At 37.5% G+C, this 19,093-nt stretch overlaps 1 protein-coding gene across 1 annotated transcript; it reads right to left on the bottom strand.

Annotated features, from left to right (window-relative positions):
• Positions 1-3,270: 3,270 nt before the first annotated feature.
• LOC147860851 (beta-amylase 3, chloroplastic-like) lies at positions 3,271-7,876 on the bottom strand. Its single transcript, XM_087323469.1, has 4 exons — positions 7,097-7,876; positions 5,472-5,682; positions 4,969-5,079; positions 3,271-4,380 (listed from the first exon to the last, which is right to left on the bottom strand). The coding sequence occupies exons 1-4, from the start codon at positions 7,825-7,827 to the stop codon at positions 3,559-3,561; spliced, it is 1,875 nt and encodes a 624-aa protein (XP_087179595.1). The 5' UTR covers positions 7,828-7,876; the 3' UTR covers positions 3,271-3,558.
• Between the last annotated feature and the right edge of the window lie 11,217 nt (positions 7,877-19,093).

Genomic DNA, 19,093 nt, shown 5'->3' with positions numbered 1-19,093 from the left:
AAGAACCTGTTGAGAAGGAATCCATGAGAGATCCTTGGAACCAAGGATGGCATAAATTTTCCAAATGTCATCAAGTTGCAAATATAAAGAAAATTCCTATGTTCCACCTAAATCTTTTTCGATGCTATAGAGTAACTGCATTATGTAATGCTGGTTGTAAGGAGGCAATATAAAATGAGGCAAAAAATTGTTGAGTATCAACAAAGATGTCGAAGAAGAGAGGAAATACAAGACATGCACAACTTGTACTAAGGTCTAAAGGTTTAGCTTAGAAAGGTTTATATACTAATTATACCTAAAAATGTTATCATCTCATAAAGAAGTTATCTAAGCCATGATAAGAGTGGTCGCGCCTAAACTTGGAAAAACATAAAGTTATGATAGTATCCTTTGTTTCCCTGTCTATACAAATTTCGTTCATAAATAAATGATTTCAAATGCACCTTTTCTTATTAAATCAGCTTCTATATTTATATTGATATAATCTTCCCCTTCATGTTGAAAAGTAGGTCTAATTCTCATTATTCTTTGTTCCATATCATCACGTGTCATCTAATGTGTGCATTGCAACTTGACATTGAAATAAAGATTTCAAAGTCTTGCTTTGATAGAAGAAAAGCTTAGAATTGAATGTAAGAGAGCATAATGAGGATTCCCACATTCTAATTGGCATGATTACAAGGTTTGTAGGCATAGTGCAGTTTTTGGAGCATATTCTATTCCAATATCATTTAGTATGCATGGCTATTTGTAGGTCTTCAATGAATCTTGTACTGATGCTTTAATCTAAATGGTTGTTATAAAAACTTTTTGTAGTTGTGTTTTGATTATTATCTTTCTAATGAGCAATTTGCTCTTGACAGATCAATTTCGAACTTCATTGTTGTTGTTCATTACTATTGTAACAATGTACAGAACTTTGGTGCTATTTTTTTATAACATACCATTCATTATGTATATGGAGATGTGTAATATAATGGTATCTCGAACATGACGAATGTATGGGATCCATTGATGGAAGATCCATCGAAGTATAGCTTGTCTCGAATGTGAATACTTATAGGTTTGTCTTTTGGTTGAGACTTGAACACTAGAAGTTGGATCAACATATTTTCAATGTAAGCAATCCTAGAGCTATATGAAGATAATTATATCCAAGTATTCATTGATTGGATAGTAAACTAATGTTATGACATAATGGTTATTTTTAGTATTGATATATTATAGTTTATATTACAAGTTTTCATATTGATAGGCTAATGTTACCAACAAACTAGGTGACTTACAACTTATTGTGTGCAAGAGTTGTACAAACAACAAATTCAGTTGGAATGGGAGATGCCATCATAACTTGGTTTTCCGTTGTTTATTACACAAGGGATTACGTGCAATTTATCTAAGATTATTCAAGGATTAGTGGTAAGGGTTAGTTAGTAGCATATCTTCAGTCGTGGTTAAATTATTTTTTCTAGAACATGAATTTATGTAAAACCAAAACTAAGCAAGAGAGTTTTTATTTTTATTTTTTAAAGGATTTCTTCAATAGTATTAAGAAAAAATGCCTGAAGGCTACAACTTGAACCTAGCGGCTGAGGAGGTTACAACTTTTCTTATGCAATGATGTAAAATAATTCTAGGACCAAATATCGAACTTCGTAAAAGATGTTTACATTTGTTGATATTCAAGAAAGAGTCCATGGAAGTTGATATTGTCATTGAAGCTCTTGAGTTGACATTGTAAACAGGGGCAACTTTTTCCATTAAGTGAAGAAGCTTTTTCCTTCTCTTGTTCACAGTATATGGGGAACCCTGCATATTATCATATTGGCCAGCAAGTTCTCCCATATCTCAAGCAGCACATCCAAGAGATGAATGTCTACCGCATCATAAAGTCGGTTACACCGATATTTCCATAATGCCCATAACATTATTGTGGTCACTAGAAAAAAACCTGGACAGATCGAGGTTGTTAAAAGGGGCAAACTAAGCAAGAGAGTTATATTATATGCAATGTGAAACCCATTGCTCGAAGCTTGAGCACATATCCTTAATATTGGAATCCGTAAGCTTTGTGTGTTTCAAGTAAAGCTTGAGATCAGTGGATATGTCTTAAGTTGCTCATATGATTTATGATTGCAATGGTTTCACATTGTTTTTTAGCAAATCCATGTGCATAAAAAAGATAACTTTTTTTTGTTGCAATTGGTAAGCAGGTGGAATGGTGTCTATTGAATATATGATTTAGACTTCCTTGGTTCATATGATTTAGACTTGTAATGTGTAGTACATGCTTCCTAGTCCTAATATCAAAATTTTCACTTTTGTGTAGTTGGACCTGGAAATGGAAGATCAATGGCATAAAGTCAAGACATTCTCGTTGGCTATTGGCCAACATAACTCCTCATGCTTTGAGAATTAAGTGACAAATGCCAAGTAGGGAGATGAGTTGATGCAATCATGAAAAGAATTTCATCAAAGACATTGAAACCTTCATGGGAAGTATTCGCACAAAATGACTACCATCATGCTAGCTATTTCCACAATGTTGATGCTCCTTCCTTTTTTATATACCCTAGAATTTTTTTATCACCCATAAAAGTGATCCATTCTATAGAGAGTAACTAAGAATTGGTATCAATCTGTTAATAACAAGGAGAAATAAGAATCCCCTACATATATGCATTACATAATATAAATGGAATCGACATCTAGAGATTTTTAGGTTGAAAATGCAATCACTTTACATACTTTTCTTGATCTATTTTGATAATTTCTTTTCTTTCCACATGCAACTCCAACGATCAACTAAAGGGCATTGATAGACTCTCTCCACGTGTCGATTGAACAAATCAAAATAGCACCCGGGTATAATAGTACTCGGAAAAACTTCTTTGGTTAGCGAGGTTCCTAGCCAAAATCCATCATCCTTAACATATACAACCACATACTATAATCTCAAGTTTGAAAATCAATATCGCATGAATTTATTTTTATTCACATAATACAAATCACTTCAAAAATCTAATGTTTGTATTTGTTTGGTTAGAAATATTTCTTCTGTCAATTCTACCTCGTCTCATGTGGCCTTTGCTCTCTTTTTCTATTTATAGCTATTTCATTGTTTTTTTGGTAGTAAGCCCATTGGGATACATATCAAGTCATAATAGTGGAAACCAAAATCACAAGGAACAACATATTTGAAAATCGATATGTACCAACTTAAAACTTTTGTTATTCCATTCTTGGAAAGGAAGTTTTTCATGTCATCACTCCTTTTTAAAATTGATACTTGCTTCAAGCAGAATAATGGAAAAAATGTATGTCATAATGGTGACAAATGAGCCACTTACAAGCCGACAGAATATGGACCACAATCAGCCATCTTTGGACCCTATTATTATTATTAGTTTGTTTACAAACACTACTAAAACAGAATACCGAACACCTCTCTATACGCCTATAGGGGGCATATATCTAAGTATACAAGTTCATACATAAGTACATGCATATGTACATACATACATTACAAAGGATCAACTTACACATGTATGGAGCTTTTTACTTGCACAACATTGCAGCCTCTGCTTCCTGAATCAACGGAGTAGTAGCATAAACATGTGAGTCTGCAGTGGAATGTCTATCTTCCCAAGGTTGGAAAGTTCTCCCCTCATCCATTTGGTGTACAAATTGGACGAAGCGACGCCAGTTTTCGGCACGAAAAAGTTGTTCGCTCATTCTCAAAAATGTGAAGGAACACATCGGTTCATATATAGTTTCATCTGCGGTATCATGACCGTCAACACTTAACCTCGATTTCGTGATGATTTGATGATGTGCCCCTTCATCAAACCTCACGAGTGCATTTTCTCCAGCCAATGGCACACTAGCTTTCCTTGCTGCCAGAGTAACTTGTTTCAGAAGACCTTCAGGGCTACACAAGGCGGATGACGGATATTGCTCTTCGTCTTTCATTTCAAAGCAAGTAAAGTTCAAAGTCACTCCATGCCTACCAAACATCCTCGCGATGGGGACATATCCATCCCTAGTCCTTGTGTTATAATAGCCGGCTGTGAGCTCTGCCGAGTGTGAACGGGTGCCATAGTGCCAGTGAATTCCCGCAACTTTACCAGACAGTTTCGCACCAGTGCCCCGAAATATAGCCTCAGCCGATGAAACTATCTTTTCACCATGTTCGATGAGCATTCCTGAATACCATTCCAGGAAAAACTTTCCATATGGTGTATCCCATGCTCCTTCACGTTGGAAGAACCCCGTTTCCTCAGGGTATTGCTTGTAATGTCCAGCATCATGTGGCCCTCCTGCTCCCCATCCAGGTTGACCTATACTCTCTGCAGATGCTTGTAGGTTTGCCAGCATGTACTGTGCAACAACATATTGAAAATCATATCATAACCTATAAATTTGCATGTGCATTTGCAGTGTGATGGCAAAAATAATAGAGGCTGGTTTTGTTAAATGGAAGCTATTGGAAATTTTTGGCTATTTTTTATAAAGGGTTTTTTGCCCATTGATAATCATTGATACTGTCAAAAACTAAGCTCAAGATTATGAAAATATGAAGGATTTGCCCAATTGTTTTATACTTTTGGGATTTCATAGCCTATACATTTGTCTAAACATTTATATTAAGCACGTCTATGAAAATCCTTCGTTTTTACCAATGTTATTTATCCAAACTGACATATGCGAAAAAAGTATCTTCTTAAAACATAATTCGATATCATATCAGCACCACACTCAAATGATGAACTCATTTCATTCATGAATACAACATTATTTATTTATGCAAGAGGATATTAGACAAAACAATCAACTTCTTAGACAAAAAACTTACAGCTTATGGTATTGATTTAATTTTTCCACATCTTAGGTAAATAGTGCAAAACAGCTTTAAAATAAAACAACTTTAGCCACCATTCTAAAATCAAATAAAAGAATAGTGAATACCTTATCATAGCACTGAAACTCGCCAATTCCTGGAAATTGCCATGTATTGTTACTCTCAGGATATGCTGGATATCTCAGCTCACCTGCTGGCCCCATTCCAACTTGTATTTCCTGTCCAAATTCAATAGAAAAAGCAGGGATTAACCCCCCCGAGGATCTTCATTATACCAACATTAACATATGTCAACACTAGCCTCTAGGGAAACAAAATGGGGCATTTTATAACTGAAATATGGCTATTTTCATCAATTTTCATGGACTTCAAAACTTACACCTACTATTACAATCAAGGTTCTTGAAAGATTAACCCATTTTACAATAAAACAAGTAATATCTGCCAAAACTAAGCTAGTTTTGTGAAAGCTTTGAGAAAATTGCCCTATTTTCTTTACTTTTATGGTTTTGTAGCCTATCAGTTTGCCCAAACATTTATATTTAGTATATCCATGAATTTGCTTCTTCTTTTTTTACTGTGGGTAGAAATGCTTAACCAAGACTCTTACCACAATCACTTCTCCAAGATATTCGCTGAACTCATCGCGAAAGTTTCTCATGAAATCTGAGTACACTTGAATAGGTGAACGACCTTTCAGGACAGGAAGCGAATCACATCCCAGAGATAGGTATTCATAGTTCCTTCGGCCATCTTTATCAGTGTAGACAAGATCTGGGTTCTGATCAATCTCCTCTTTCACCCATGGTGGCAGTGGGATCCTACACCAGCCACATCTTCTTCAAAATCTAATACCAAAAATTTACACTCAATAACAGCATGTACATTTTATTGATATTGTGCCCTTGAATTTGATAATGAGCCACATGGATGTCCTCCTAGGAATTAATACTATACAATAATACATATAATAAATGTTGCCAGGCACAAAAGAGCAATCTTTCCCTATGGTTTACTATACATTAAACAAAGAAATTCTACTGTGTGGGAAAGATTGGACCTCCCCTCACAGTTCCATACCCTACACATATAAAAATTTCCAAACTGTGAAAGAGCCCAGTTCTGCTCATGTTTCCTTAACACATTATATACAGAAGCTATTTCTTGGCATTTTCGCATTCAGAATCAGCCCACTTACACAGTACACACAATAATTCCCATATGGAAAACAGCCAACTTTATCGCAGATTTCGCTGCCCATAACACCTAAAATTTTGCATGTGAGACACAGTCCATTTTCCCTCATGTTTTCCCAACAAATTATACATGAAATTGTTCACCTGCCTGAAAGAACCCAGTTTCCCCCATGCTTCCAAATTCCCTACACATTACACACGAAATTTTTTCATGTGGAAAACTCTGACTTTCCCCTAGATTGCCCTACTCATTATATTCCCATGTGCAAAAGGACTCACTTTCTCTACACATTACACATGAAATGCCACTTTCCTTCATGCGAAAACTTTGTGTGTAATGCGTAGAGAAACCTTTCCCATTTAGAAATTTTTTGTGTATATAATGTGTAGGGGAGCAATGGCAAAGTAGGGGTATTTTCTATTTGGGGAAAATTTCATGTGTAATAGGTAGGGAAGTGCAAGGAAAAGCACGTCATATATATAACACAAGGATTATTTTTTTCATGAGGAAAATCATTGCCTTTGTATTTCGTACACATCTGCAATAAGGTTCCCATGTGAGAATTAAGACAATGTTCCTCATGCTTACCGTAGCTACCATAGTCAACATTATTAGGGGCTCCTTGTGCAGTAGTGTAAGGTTCAAATCCACCTTAACATGTGAATTTAAGTGCGGAAAACTGCTCAAAACTTTGTATGCAAGGATTGGACTAGGAGACTGAATTTAAGAATGACTCATGGGCAATTATCACAAAATCATAATGGAAGATCCAAATCCACATCAATGTGCAAAATGAAGACAAAAGAGAAAACCTAAAACTTTGCATAAAAACTGATTAAAGATTGAATTGAACGGATCCACCAGCAAACATAAGTACAAAAAACAAGGCTAAAAAGAAAGATCAACTTGTGCAAATCAAAGACAAAGTATACTACAGAGAGTAATTTATGCAAAACCAAGACAAATTGTATAAAAGAAGAGAACATTAACTAAAGAAAAAGAAAGCAGAGGGGGGAAAGAGAGATCCTCATCACTAACCAACAGCTATCGCCAACATTGCCACCACACTGATGAAAAGACATAACCACTTGCATTTTGAGCCCACATTCTTTGGCCATATCAATGAGATCTTTGTATCCACACCAGTTATATACTCGTGGCTGGTTTTTCTCGACAATCCCCCACCAAACATCAACCATAATACCTTCTACACCCGCGCTCTTCAGGGCTCGTAGACTTGCTTTCATTGCTCGAGCCCTACTCAGAGTGTTAGAGTTAGGGTTCACAGTGTCTAATGGCATCATCACATACACAGGCACACCGCCATGTGAGCCCCTACTAGTGGGAGTATCCAGATATACATATTGTTTCTCTTTCACTAGAGATTCGTGGATGCCGTTTTTGCCGAACACAGGGCTTTCATGGAAATCGAAGAGCTTTTCTTCACCTAGATGTATAGGTCCCCACAGCACAGCAGAGGACTGGATGCTGTTGTAACTGTTAGTGATACTAGAGAGGAATGAGGGCGGGGGAGGAGATTGTGAGGAATAAGAAGAAGAAGAGTTGTGTACTAAGCTGTGCGGAGAAGAGGTGGACTTGCGATGGTGTTTCTGATCTGAGGAGGAGATATTGGTAGTGGAGGTAGTGGAGGTATTGGAGGAAGAAGAAGATGATGATGAAGCGGTGGTTGTGGTGTGCAGCATATTTCTCACTGTTTCAGGGGAGCTGCCATGGAGAGATCCAGGGAGAGTGGAAGAAGGGAAGGCCATGGCTAGCAGAGCTCGCTATGCTAAGGAAGCTGCACTCAGAAGCGCAGAGAGAAAGAGAGAGACACAGAGAGAGAGAGAGAGAGAGAGAGTACAGAGAGACAGAGTACAGAGAGAAAGAAGAGAGAGAGAGAGAGAGTACAGAGAGACAGAGTAGAGAGAGAAAGAAGAGAGAGAGAGAGAGAGAGAGAGAGAGAGAGAGAGAGAGAGAGTACAGAGAGACAGAGTAGAGAGAGAAAGAAGAGAGAGAGAGACACAGAGAGAGAGAGAGAGAGAGAGAGAGAAGAGAGAGAGAGAAGAGAGAAATTAGAGAGAGAGATTAGAGAGAGAAAGTAGAGAGAGAGAGAAGAGAGAGAAAGAGAGGAGGCGGTTGAGCGCCACAGAAGGGGAAGAATGGTAGTGCAGTTTTTTTGTTCTTTTCTGCAGAAAAAGAAAAATATCTTCGGTTTCTATAATTGCATTGAATGCCCCTTCGGTTTCTATAATTGCATAAAAATGCCCCCTCTTCTGTTTCTATAATTGCATAGAAAATGCCCTTCAGTTTCTATAATTGCATAAAATGCCCCCTCTTCCTTTTCTATAATTGCATAGAATGCCCCTTCGGTTTCTATAATTGCATAAAAATGCCCCCTCTTCGATTTCTACAATTGCATAGAATGCCCCTTCGGTTTCTATAATTGCATAAAAATGCCCCCTCTTCGATTTCTACAATTGCATAGAATGCCCCTTCGGTTTCTATAATTGCATAAAAATGCCCCCTCTTCCGTTTCTATAATTGCATAGAATGCCCCTTCGGTTTCTACAATTGCATAAAAATGCCCCCTCTTCTGTTTCTATAATTACATAAAATGCCCCCCCAGGCTCTCTCCTCATTGTGTGTGTGTATAGAGAGACAAAAGAAACAAGACACACACAAAGAGGAGAGAAGAGAGTCAAAGAGGCTCATATCAACACATAATACTCTCGAATCTCAATCCATCCCGGATTCAGCGAAGAAACGCACACACATACACTTAATACTTGTAACCCCGCCTCCCCCTCCCCCCCCCTTGGAGTTGCATGTTGCTCTCTGCTCTGGCAATTGGTGGATCTTGAGTGTCCCAACATATTACCCTCGACACGTCAATTAGTGCTCGTCGTGACGGTTTTGGTTTAAATAGCTTGGTTTGCCTTTTCTTGAATGGTTTGGTTTAATGGCTTGAAAGGTCATAAACGGTTTGGTTTGGTTTTTGTTTTATATAAATGGTTTGGTTCCATTCAGTTTGGTTTCAAGGCAAAGAAACCGAACTGGACCGAAACCGAACCGGGCCCATTGATACTCGCAGTGACGCCCTGTGTGTTCTGAATAATAGCGCTTGTGGTTGGTGGGCATCTATGCAAAGTTGATACTTCCTTGTGAGTGGTCCCTTTTTTTATTATTCGATATTGATTCCTTGAACTTCTTTTTTTTCTCGGCCCGTGCATTAATTAGCACTCAAATTTTGTTTTTCCTTTTTGGTACCGGTGTGCTCGAGATTTGCTTGTTGCCTGAAGAAGTAGATCTTGAGCTCCCCAATACCAAAAGAAAAGACAAAACTCACGTACTAGTTAATGCATGGAACAAGTCTCAATGTAAAGCCTGAATGGGTGGTTAGCTAATTGATTCTTCCTTGTATGCGGCTTTTTGAACACTCACACACATAACTAATTAAACACACTATTATAAAATCCTTGTGCAATTTGAATATAAAGGTTCATTAGAGGCATGGATACACCGACACACACAATCTCCAAATATAAATCCATTATCCTATGCGCAAAGACCTTGTTTATAAGAGCACCCACACAAATCAAGGTGGGAGATATCGATAGAAGCAATACAATGTGCCATCTTATATAAACAAAATCTTGCAACCCTTCATCGACAACATCATTCGAAATTAATTTGTCCCTCGCAACATTTCACAGGCGCAAGCGTATTCCCACAACAACTTATGACCCATCCATATTTGCACCAATCACTAGATGACAAATATTATCACAAAATGAATACACTTGGCATAGACTAATTTAGACTATTCTCGATAGTACCTATCCTAGATCCACTTGACATGCCAAACTTGAGATCAAGTAAAAAATAATTAAGTTCATTGTCCACCATGACGGTATAACACAATTGACCTTGAAGGGGAGTATCGAGATAACAATCTCAACTACATACATTGTGTGTGTGAATAGGCACTCCTTGGTGTGCATATGTGTTAAACGCCACTATTGACTTAGTGAATGTAAAATGTCGATGCATTAACTACATTGGATATCTTAGATATCCCTCTCACTCTTCCATCATATTTAGATTTACATTAATTTTATGTTTACTTGGATTCTTTAGTACCACAACTTTAACAATATATATATATATATTGGTTTGTTGTTTACAAATATGAGAAAACGTAGTAAGATGTAACCTCTTGTTTGGTCTTTGACTCACTCGCTCTCTTTGTAATACACAAACACACACAAATAATCTCACACAATTTGTTTTGTTGCATATGTACACTTGGTCTGAACTACAAATCCTCCACCTAAGAAACGAAGAATTATTATAAATAGTGATAGTATGAAAACCATTCAACCTCAAGGATTTATATTTAAGGTGTTCAAAGAATTGAAGAAAATGACAATGATAGAACATAGAGAGGGATCCTTCCAATACTATATACCTCTTAAAAATGAAGGAAAAAACAAGGTATTGTGGCTAGACCTATGACAAGTCTATATTCAAATGTCTTTAATCACACCAAGGGAGCCTTTTCCTTCAAAGATGACCTACTACAAAGGTTATTTTTTCATGAACTTGTTACATAATGGATTGATGAGGACATCATAGGCACATGGATGTCTACATGCCCTATAATTCTCACAAAAATATAGGCCAACTCAAAGTTCTCTCCCATCAACTAGAGATCTAAGTAGGTTGAACACTCGGCATACCTACGGTCCATAGATTTCATAAATTATGTGAAGGAGAGCGAAGAACATTTTGTGCACGTGCTCAACTTACAAACACATAAAAGAGAAGTATCTTGTCCTCTATGAGAGCTTCATCACCAGTCAACAAATTGATGGAGAAGGCAGACCCAAGACACTTTGTCCATTCCTTGCTCGGGCTTCAAAAGCATAGGAAAACGACCCTTATATTTTAGTACATTCGATGCAACAACAATGACATGCATCACTAACTTCCACCACAAGCACACATATCCATTAAACCTTGGTTATGTCTTGCTAGATCTTCAAAAGCATACCCCTTTTAGTGAGTGTATTGGATGCAACGACAATCACATGCCATCACTAACCTCCCCCATAGGCGCACACCTTCATTGACAACATGGAAAGCAATCACCATGGAATACATAGAGGAATGTTGGCAACAACCAAATTAGGAATGCATGCAAGTATTGGGATACAAGACACATAAGGGCCATTTAAACATACACAAGTTCATGGAGGGCATGGCTTATCATGCCCGATTCGCATGACGAAATCAAGATTCACTTCATCATAGGCTCGCTCCAAGGGACCAATGAACCTTGGACATAGAATGTCCCCTTTTGTATGGACACTGTCCAAGCCATACATATTTGCCACACATATATTTACAATGCAAATCGTGATCGTAAACCATCTCTAAGAACATTTCACACTCGATTCAATGTAATTTCAATTTTTTTGTTTCGCATAATTGATGGGCATGAGTTCAATAGAGTTCGTGCGTCAATGATTTTACGTCATCAGCCGAATTTTAACATGTCTTTGTGTGTCTCTCTCCTCCATACATAACAAATGACAACGATTCAGTTTGGTTCGAGAGTGTCCAAACCTAACTATTTAAAAATTTTGAAACCTAAACCGAACCATGAAACCATTAAACCGAAACTATTAAAACCAAAACCATTTTAACCGAACAGTTTGGTACAAATCCAAACTGTTAAACCATTAAACTGCTAAAACCGTGGTTTCGTGGTTCGGTTTTGGTTTTCAACTTAGGTCAAATTTTAAAATTTTAAAAATTTTCATTATTTCAAATTTTAATTTTTCAAAATTTTAAATATTTTTCCTAAAATGTGAGAATTAGGCTTAAAAATGAAAAGATTGTTAAAGAAAATTAAAAGCCATCAAACTGTTTAAACCGTAGTTTCAAACCGTTAAAACTGAACCGAACCGAACCATTAAGAAAACGTGAACTTCAACCGAACCGAACCATTTAAAACCGTTAAGCCATGGTTCGGTTCGGTTGCTGATTGTTCTATATGTATGTATGCATGCATGCATTTATGTGTGTATATAGATGGATAGATGCTCGTGTCTAACTACTACCAAAAATTAAAGAGGGCAAGTGAGGGAATCGCGAGCGCGGACGGTGCAGGCCACTCAATTGATGGTGTGTGTGATCTCCACCGTCCAATCTTGATAAAAAGCTAACAACGTCTGTCACCAGGAGCCTCGTTGTTTGACAACCTCTGTCACCAGGGCCCGACTTTGTCAAAAGGAGCGCAATTGTTCAAAAAAGTAAAAGTAGTAAAGAATAATATAGCAATATAATAAAATAAAAATGAATAGGGTATTGGTTAGAGTTATCCTTAAGTTTTGCTAGGTTTATGGTTCAAATCCTTCTTCTTTTTAATTCTTTCTCTTTGGTTTTTTTTTCTTCTTCGATTACTTTCTTTATTAGGGTTTCAACATTTGGTTAGTCACTTTACACTTCATTTACATTTAAGGGTCGTAATAGTGGTATTGAATTCTCGTCTTTACAAGTTACAACGTGATGAATTCTTGTCTTTTGCAATTGTAGATCTTTTACCCTATGATCCTTCTAATCCGCATCCTGCCCTTAACACTTTTGTTTAAGTAAAATTAGCTCTTACCATTTGGGCTATGGTGATTGTCACTTTAATATGCAACTCACTCATGTTCCAATTTAAGTTAACTCTCGTAATTTGGGTTTTTTCTTGATTCTTTGACTTTATACCATGGAATACTCTACCTATGGATCATGAGGCAAAACAAGAAGAAATGACACAATGACACACTCACATTTTCAAACTCACTCATTCACTCTATTCACAATAGTATGCAACTCACTCATGTTCCATGTAAAGTTAGCTTTCATAATTTGGGCATTTTCTTGGTTCTTTGACTTTCTACCATGGAATACTACTACCTATGGATCATCAATCAACACAAGAAGAAATGACACAATAACACATTCACATTTTCAAACTTGTAGGAAGCATTGGACACCACTTGGAATTTCCAAGGTTAAATAGACATAGCAAACAACTACTAAAGAGTACAAAAAACAGTGGCACCTATAACATTTCAATTCCACAAGAAAGATTCCTTATTAGGGTGTAAAAATAAATTTCCATACATACATCCCTCTAGAGTACCTGTATCAATATAATACTACCCAATTTTGAATATATACAAGGTATGCATAGAAAACCTTGTGGATGGTGAATATCATTCTCACATGCTCATCGGATGCAATAAGTATGATGTCGTACAAGAGAAGCATGATACTCAAATCCCACCAAGAAGGATGAGCATATAAGCACATTAATTACCTTCACACAATTTTTAACTACAAAATAGCAAACCCCCTTCACAAGGGATCACATATATGATGACATGTTTAATTGCTCCCATAGATCGAAATTTGCTGAATGGAAAATAAGAATAGATTCTATTCTACTCCATTCTCTCTTAACATTACGCAACTACAATATCTCATGATAATAGGACAAGTTTAGCATGTATTGAACTCATATATTAGTATTCTTGTAGGATTGTCTATAAGATTGAATTGTGACCCTTTTTGAGCATTGAACAGAAAATCCTTGGTTTAACACACCCAAGATCCATACAATAAATCAATGGCTATTCATATAAGAACATTGAGATATTACCATGATGGCCTTTTCAGTGCAACTACATGTATAACATAACAAAGTTGTGATTTATGTTTGCTTCACAAAGAAATATAACAACGTGAGAAAAAATGAGCAAAAATGTGTCACATAAAGATGCCCCAATATGTAGTTTTAGTTCATAGATACAAACTTGTGTAAAAAATATATACATAGAACAAAATGGTTTTTTAGGATTTCAAACAGAATTTTCAACATTAACCCTTATTTGAAACTTGAAACTTAATGTCATTGGAGATCTAGTGACATTTTTTATGCATAGAGATTGATAACCCGTGAGACTATATTAACAATATGTATCATGGACTAAGTATAATAAAGTGATAATCAAATAGAAGTCTTAATCCAATGTCTCAAACTCCTCAAGATCTTACTCAATTTAATGAAGGCAAATATATGAAGGCACAAGTTATTGGACTTTCCTATCAAAGAACACCAAACAGAACTATAAAATAGATCTGACTCCACATTGAGTCAGATACAACCAAAATGAGATTCAAATATTGATTTTGATATTACAAAATCCATATACATCATCATCAGTTTTGGTTACAAAAAAGTAGATCATCACCCTCAGAGTAGATCACAAGTAAATCCATTGGCATAAGAGTGTATCATAAGTAAATCCATTGCATTACTCATGTTGTCAATTAATCATATCCTCTAAACAAAATCCATTGCATACAAAAACCGAAAAATCAAAACTTCATCCTCTGAATAGAATCAGAACTCATCAGCATGTATACAAACAATTTCATATAAACAAGCTTTACATCCATGTTACAAATAAGAGGCAAGAAGAAGATACACAAGACGTATAGATGCCATATTACAAAATCAACCATTTACAATAGGCCACGATCATTCAAGTTGCCTTGGTTACAATATGCAAAAAAGGTTGGTAGCCTTGGTTCCAACGTACTAAAAAGATTTACAGCATTGTTACAAAAAATTGATACAAAAAATCTTGATAATACACCGATATCATATATTTTATGTTACAAAGTATAACATTTCCTCCGGTTAATGCCCATTTTGCCAACATTTTCGAAGGAGCTCCACATCTTCGAATCTGAACCATTGCTCCTTACCCTACACCAATGCACACATTTGCTGCAGCTTTTACAATAACAAATGCCATTATTCAATACTTGGGCCATACTTACAAAATTTGTTGAATCGGATCCTTGAATGAACTCCTCAACCATCATCCAAATTGTAACCATCACGTAAAACCCACAATCTGTCCCATTGGATTGGGTCAAGATATGCAATACATGATGCCGCTCGTCGCTAATGATGCAATGGTCAGGTGCAACAGTAGAGATATGATGTATCACCAAATCACCCAATGTCTTCAAGCTGACTGTCGGTGGATTATTCAACGGGTCACAATAGACTATTGGGCTCCTCCTCAACATTTCATCATATTGATGCTGAAATTATAACAATGCATTTATATGATACATGTTAGAATATGGAACCATGTGATCAAATGTAAATGAAAAGAAACCCTAAACGATGTAAAACATAAAAATTAACCATGAAAATACATACCTATTATTGCCTTCATTTTGCAGATCGAATGTAGGTGGTTGGGAAGTGCTCGTTGGCAGAAAGTGGTGCTCCTCCCGGATTCTGGCGGAAAGTGTTGTACCTCTCTGATTTTGATGGAAAGTGGTGCTCCTCTCTGATTCTTCCCTCCAAATACCCTAAAACTCTCTTTTCAAAATAGGTTCAAAATGAGTGATTCAGGGTTTTTATAATTAGTGCTCATTAATAATGAGCGGGGCTCCTTTTGATAAAGTCGGGCTCCTAGTTACAAAGGTTGTCAGACAGTAGGGATCCTAGTCGGGCTCCCCAAAAAGTGACGATTTCTTCGCGCGTTTTTTTTCCCCACATCGGATGGTGCAAATCCAAATGCACCGGTCCGCAAAACCACTCAAGCTATGTTTATGGCTCATCCGGAGATGATGGCAAGATGCGACCACAATTCTTGCAACAATCAACATTTGAGTCCCTTGATCTAAAGGTCAAGGCATCGCAAGGCAAGCATCACATCTTCTTTGTAGCACATATTGGCAATCGCCTCCTAGCTCGACTTGCGCCTCTTTGCATTTTTCCTGTGTGTGCCTTGGAAGTGTTTGGGGAGCTGCCAATAAGATCTTGTGAAAGGTTGATTGATGCTCCCCTTTTTGCACCAATTGCTTGCTTACGCCTTATGGATTCACGGTCTTCTTCATTGGTTGGTTTTGGTGCACCTAGGTGATACACCAATGTCTGACCTATTTCTTCAATGGACTCCATACATGCCAAAATTGTTGCACGGTCGCGAGATTGTAACCCTTGCCTAAGACATTGAATAGCCCCCTCAACCGTTTGTATTTTCGACTCCCATTCCTCCATTTGTGATGTTATAAGGTTTGTCTCCTCGACTGGTTCTACCTCTGTCTCCACTTCCGTTTTTGTGAAATGGTCATTGCGCATATGGGTTGCATGATCTATAAAAGGCAACGACCCACATAGATGTGGCATGTGCCTCTCAATAATCATCCTGATGCCGCGTATATGCTTACATTTACTTATAGGGTCTTGGCAATCACAATATGAACATTGGAGCGATGTACATTATACCATACATTCAGTTTTGTCAAGCTCAATATTTTAAACCAATATTGGGGCTCGTCCACAATATGCATTGTTGCATCATTCGTTTCATACCTCTAGTAGCCTTTCGGCCTCTTTAAGTCTTGTTGTTTGATCCCTACAATTTGCACGTGGTGCAAATCTACCACTCTCACATATTTCTTGTCATTGCTTGTACCATTCAATAACAGTACCCTCGATGCAAGTGCCAATTTGACTGCCCCCGATTAAAACATGCACAAGATCGGTAATTAATCGGTTTATCCTCCCTCTTAAGGCAGTATATTTGATAAACTACCAATGTCTCTCCACAAGATTGGTAGTGTCAACATGTCCGTAATTGAACATTCTACCAAATTTGGGCCAGAGTTTCCTCCACACACATGTCAAGCCACACCATCATCCTTCTATATATTGCCAAACACCTAGCTTGTTTGCATATTCTACCTTTAACTCCTCACATTGGGCATTGAATGTGGATTCCATAATGCATTGCATGAGTTGGCACATCCGATTATAAAGATGGTTTCTCTCAGTTGCACTTACCTTTGGCAACAAGTTGTCCAACCATGTTTTTTTTGCGTGGAAGTGACACAACAAAAGTCGACAACGTGTTTGCGACCTTTGCCCATTTGTAACTATCCAAGATAATCGGTCTATTGCAACCACATTACTTATGGCATTATATGATGTCCAACTTTTATCGATGACTATGGCATTTGGCCTCACATTGGGCATCCGTGCGAATATGACTCTCAAGCAAGTTTCTAAAGCTACTTGCTCATGGTTAGACCCCTTATTAGAACTACATATCATGTACCATAATGGGATACCAACTCCCATGGCATTTGGGGCCACAATTGCATATAATGGCAAGCCAAATTGGTTTGTTTTAAACATGAAGTCGATTGCCCAAGAGTTGGTTATTGACAATCGCTCACACATCTCTAACATCCATTCATCTTGGAGCACCAAGATGAATGGTTCCCTTGCAAGAGATCCATATTCACCAAGCAAGTAGGGTTGGACATGAGCCACCTTCCCAAGATCTTGGAGGGCATAGGCATCTTGCATCATCAAAGACCAATCAACCCTTGACATGGCACTCCCAAATTTTAACTTGTTGGCCATGTTATTGACCTCCTTTGGTAAACAACTTGAGATTGGTTAAAACATCAAATCTATTGGAGATCACAACTTGAGAAACTTTTAAAACAGCAAATCAACTTTAGATCACAACTTAGATTGGTTTAAAATAGCAAATCAACTTTAGATCACAACTTGTGATTGGTTTAAAACAACAAATCAACTTGACATAAACACTTGTTGTAAACAACATTTCCATTAATAAGTAATCGCAATATACAATGAGTCAATTCTCACTACACAAAATTTGTGTGTATTCCAAAATATAGTTACAACATCAGCTCTATAGCAAAATCTGTGTTGAAAACAACATTCACAAAATTTACAATATGGAGCCACCGGTCGCAGGTGCAAATCCTAGTACCCTTCGTGCCCACTCGTCCACATGAATCCGAAGTGAATCCACTTCGCGTTTGGTGAACCACATCTCTGTGCCCTGTAACCAAATATGTATAAGAACACATCTATACACAATCCACATGAATAAAGCATTGCAATTACACTTACAAAAGTTGGAGATATCCATCCTTGTAAGAACTCCCCCACCAACATTTGGATAGTCTTCATCACGTAAAAGCCACAATCCCAACAATTTGGCTGAGTTGGGATGTGCAATACGTGTTGTCGACCCTTGGGCACAATGGTGTGGTCTGACGGTTCAGATGAAATTTTCCGAATCGCCAACTCTACCATTCTCCGCATGTTGTCAGTCATTGCGTTGTTCAATGGATCGCAAAAGACTACTTTGCTAGTTAGCTTAGAAACTTTCTATCGCATCTTTGTCCACAACACCCAATGCCCGTCAAGCACGATCGGAATGAACATAAAATCACATTCAACCACCTTCCTAAGGAGGGCCATAGTTCAAATTCAGCGTGGCAAGGGCATAAGGTTATGGATCCAAACACCAAATAAACACTTTTCCAAGTAGGGTTTATGTGAAATATAAACTAGTATCCTACTAATTGACATGGGGTGTGATGTACCTACTCAAACTACATATTTCTATGCATTCAGGTACCAACTGAACTGCCAACGTCAAGGGCCAAATCGAGGCGTTGGCAGGTCAACTGGTACCTGAATGCATAGAAATATGTAGTTTGAGTAGGTACATCACACCCCATGTCAGTTAGTAGGATACTAGTTTATATTTCACATAAACCCTACCTGGAAAAGTGTTTATTTGGTGTTTGGATCCGTAACCTTATGCCCTTGCCATGCTGAATTTGAACTATGGCCACATCCGATGCAACGTCATCTAAATCTGATGTTAGGGAATAAACATCAGTGTTTGACTTGACCTCCTTCTGTCGGACTGGCATCTTCTGTCGTCTCCGTCTCGGTGCAGTGGACACACCACCCTCAGATGGGTTTAGAGCCTCATCCGCATCCGTGGACACACCCTGCGGTTGGGTGGATATCCCCGCCTTTTTACATTGTTTCACCACAATAAGACATATGTTATTATCTGAATTCTACCAATAAACCCACCCTCCAACACATAT

The sequence above is a fragment of the Azolla caroliniana genome, unplaced genomic scaffold (assembly GCF_043228905.1).
Source record: "Azolla caroliniana isolate FFs.n. ecotype wild unplaced genomic scaffold, voAzoCaro1.0.p SCAF_8, whole genome shotgun sequence".
Taxonomy (NCBI): domain Eukaryota; kingdom Viridiplantae; phylum Streptophyta; class Polypodiopsida; order Salviniales; family Salviniaceae; genus Azolla; species Azolla caroliniana.
The sequence above is the reverse complement of the archived record's forward strand: the minus strand, read 5'-3'. Positions and strand labels throughout refer to the sequence as shown.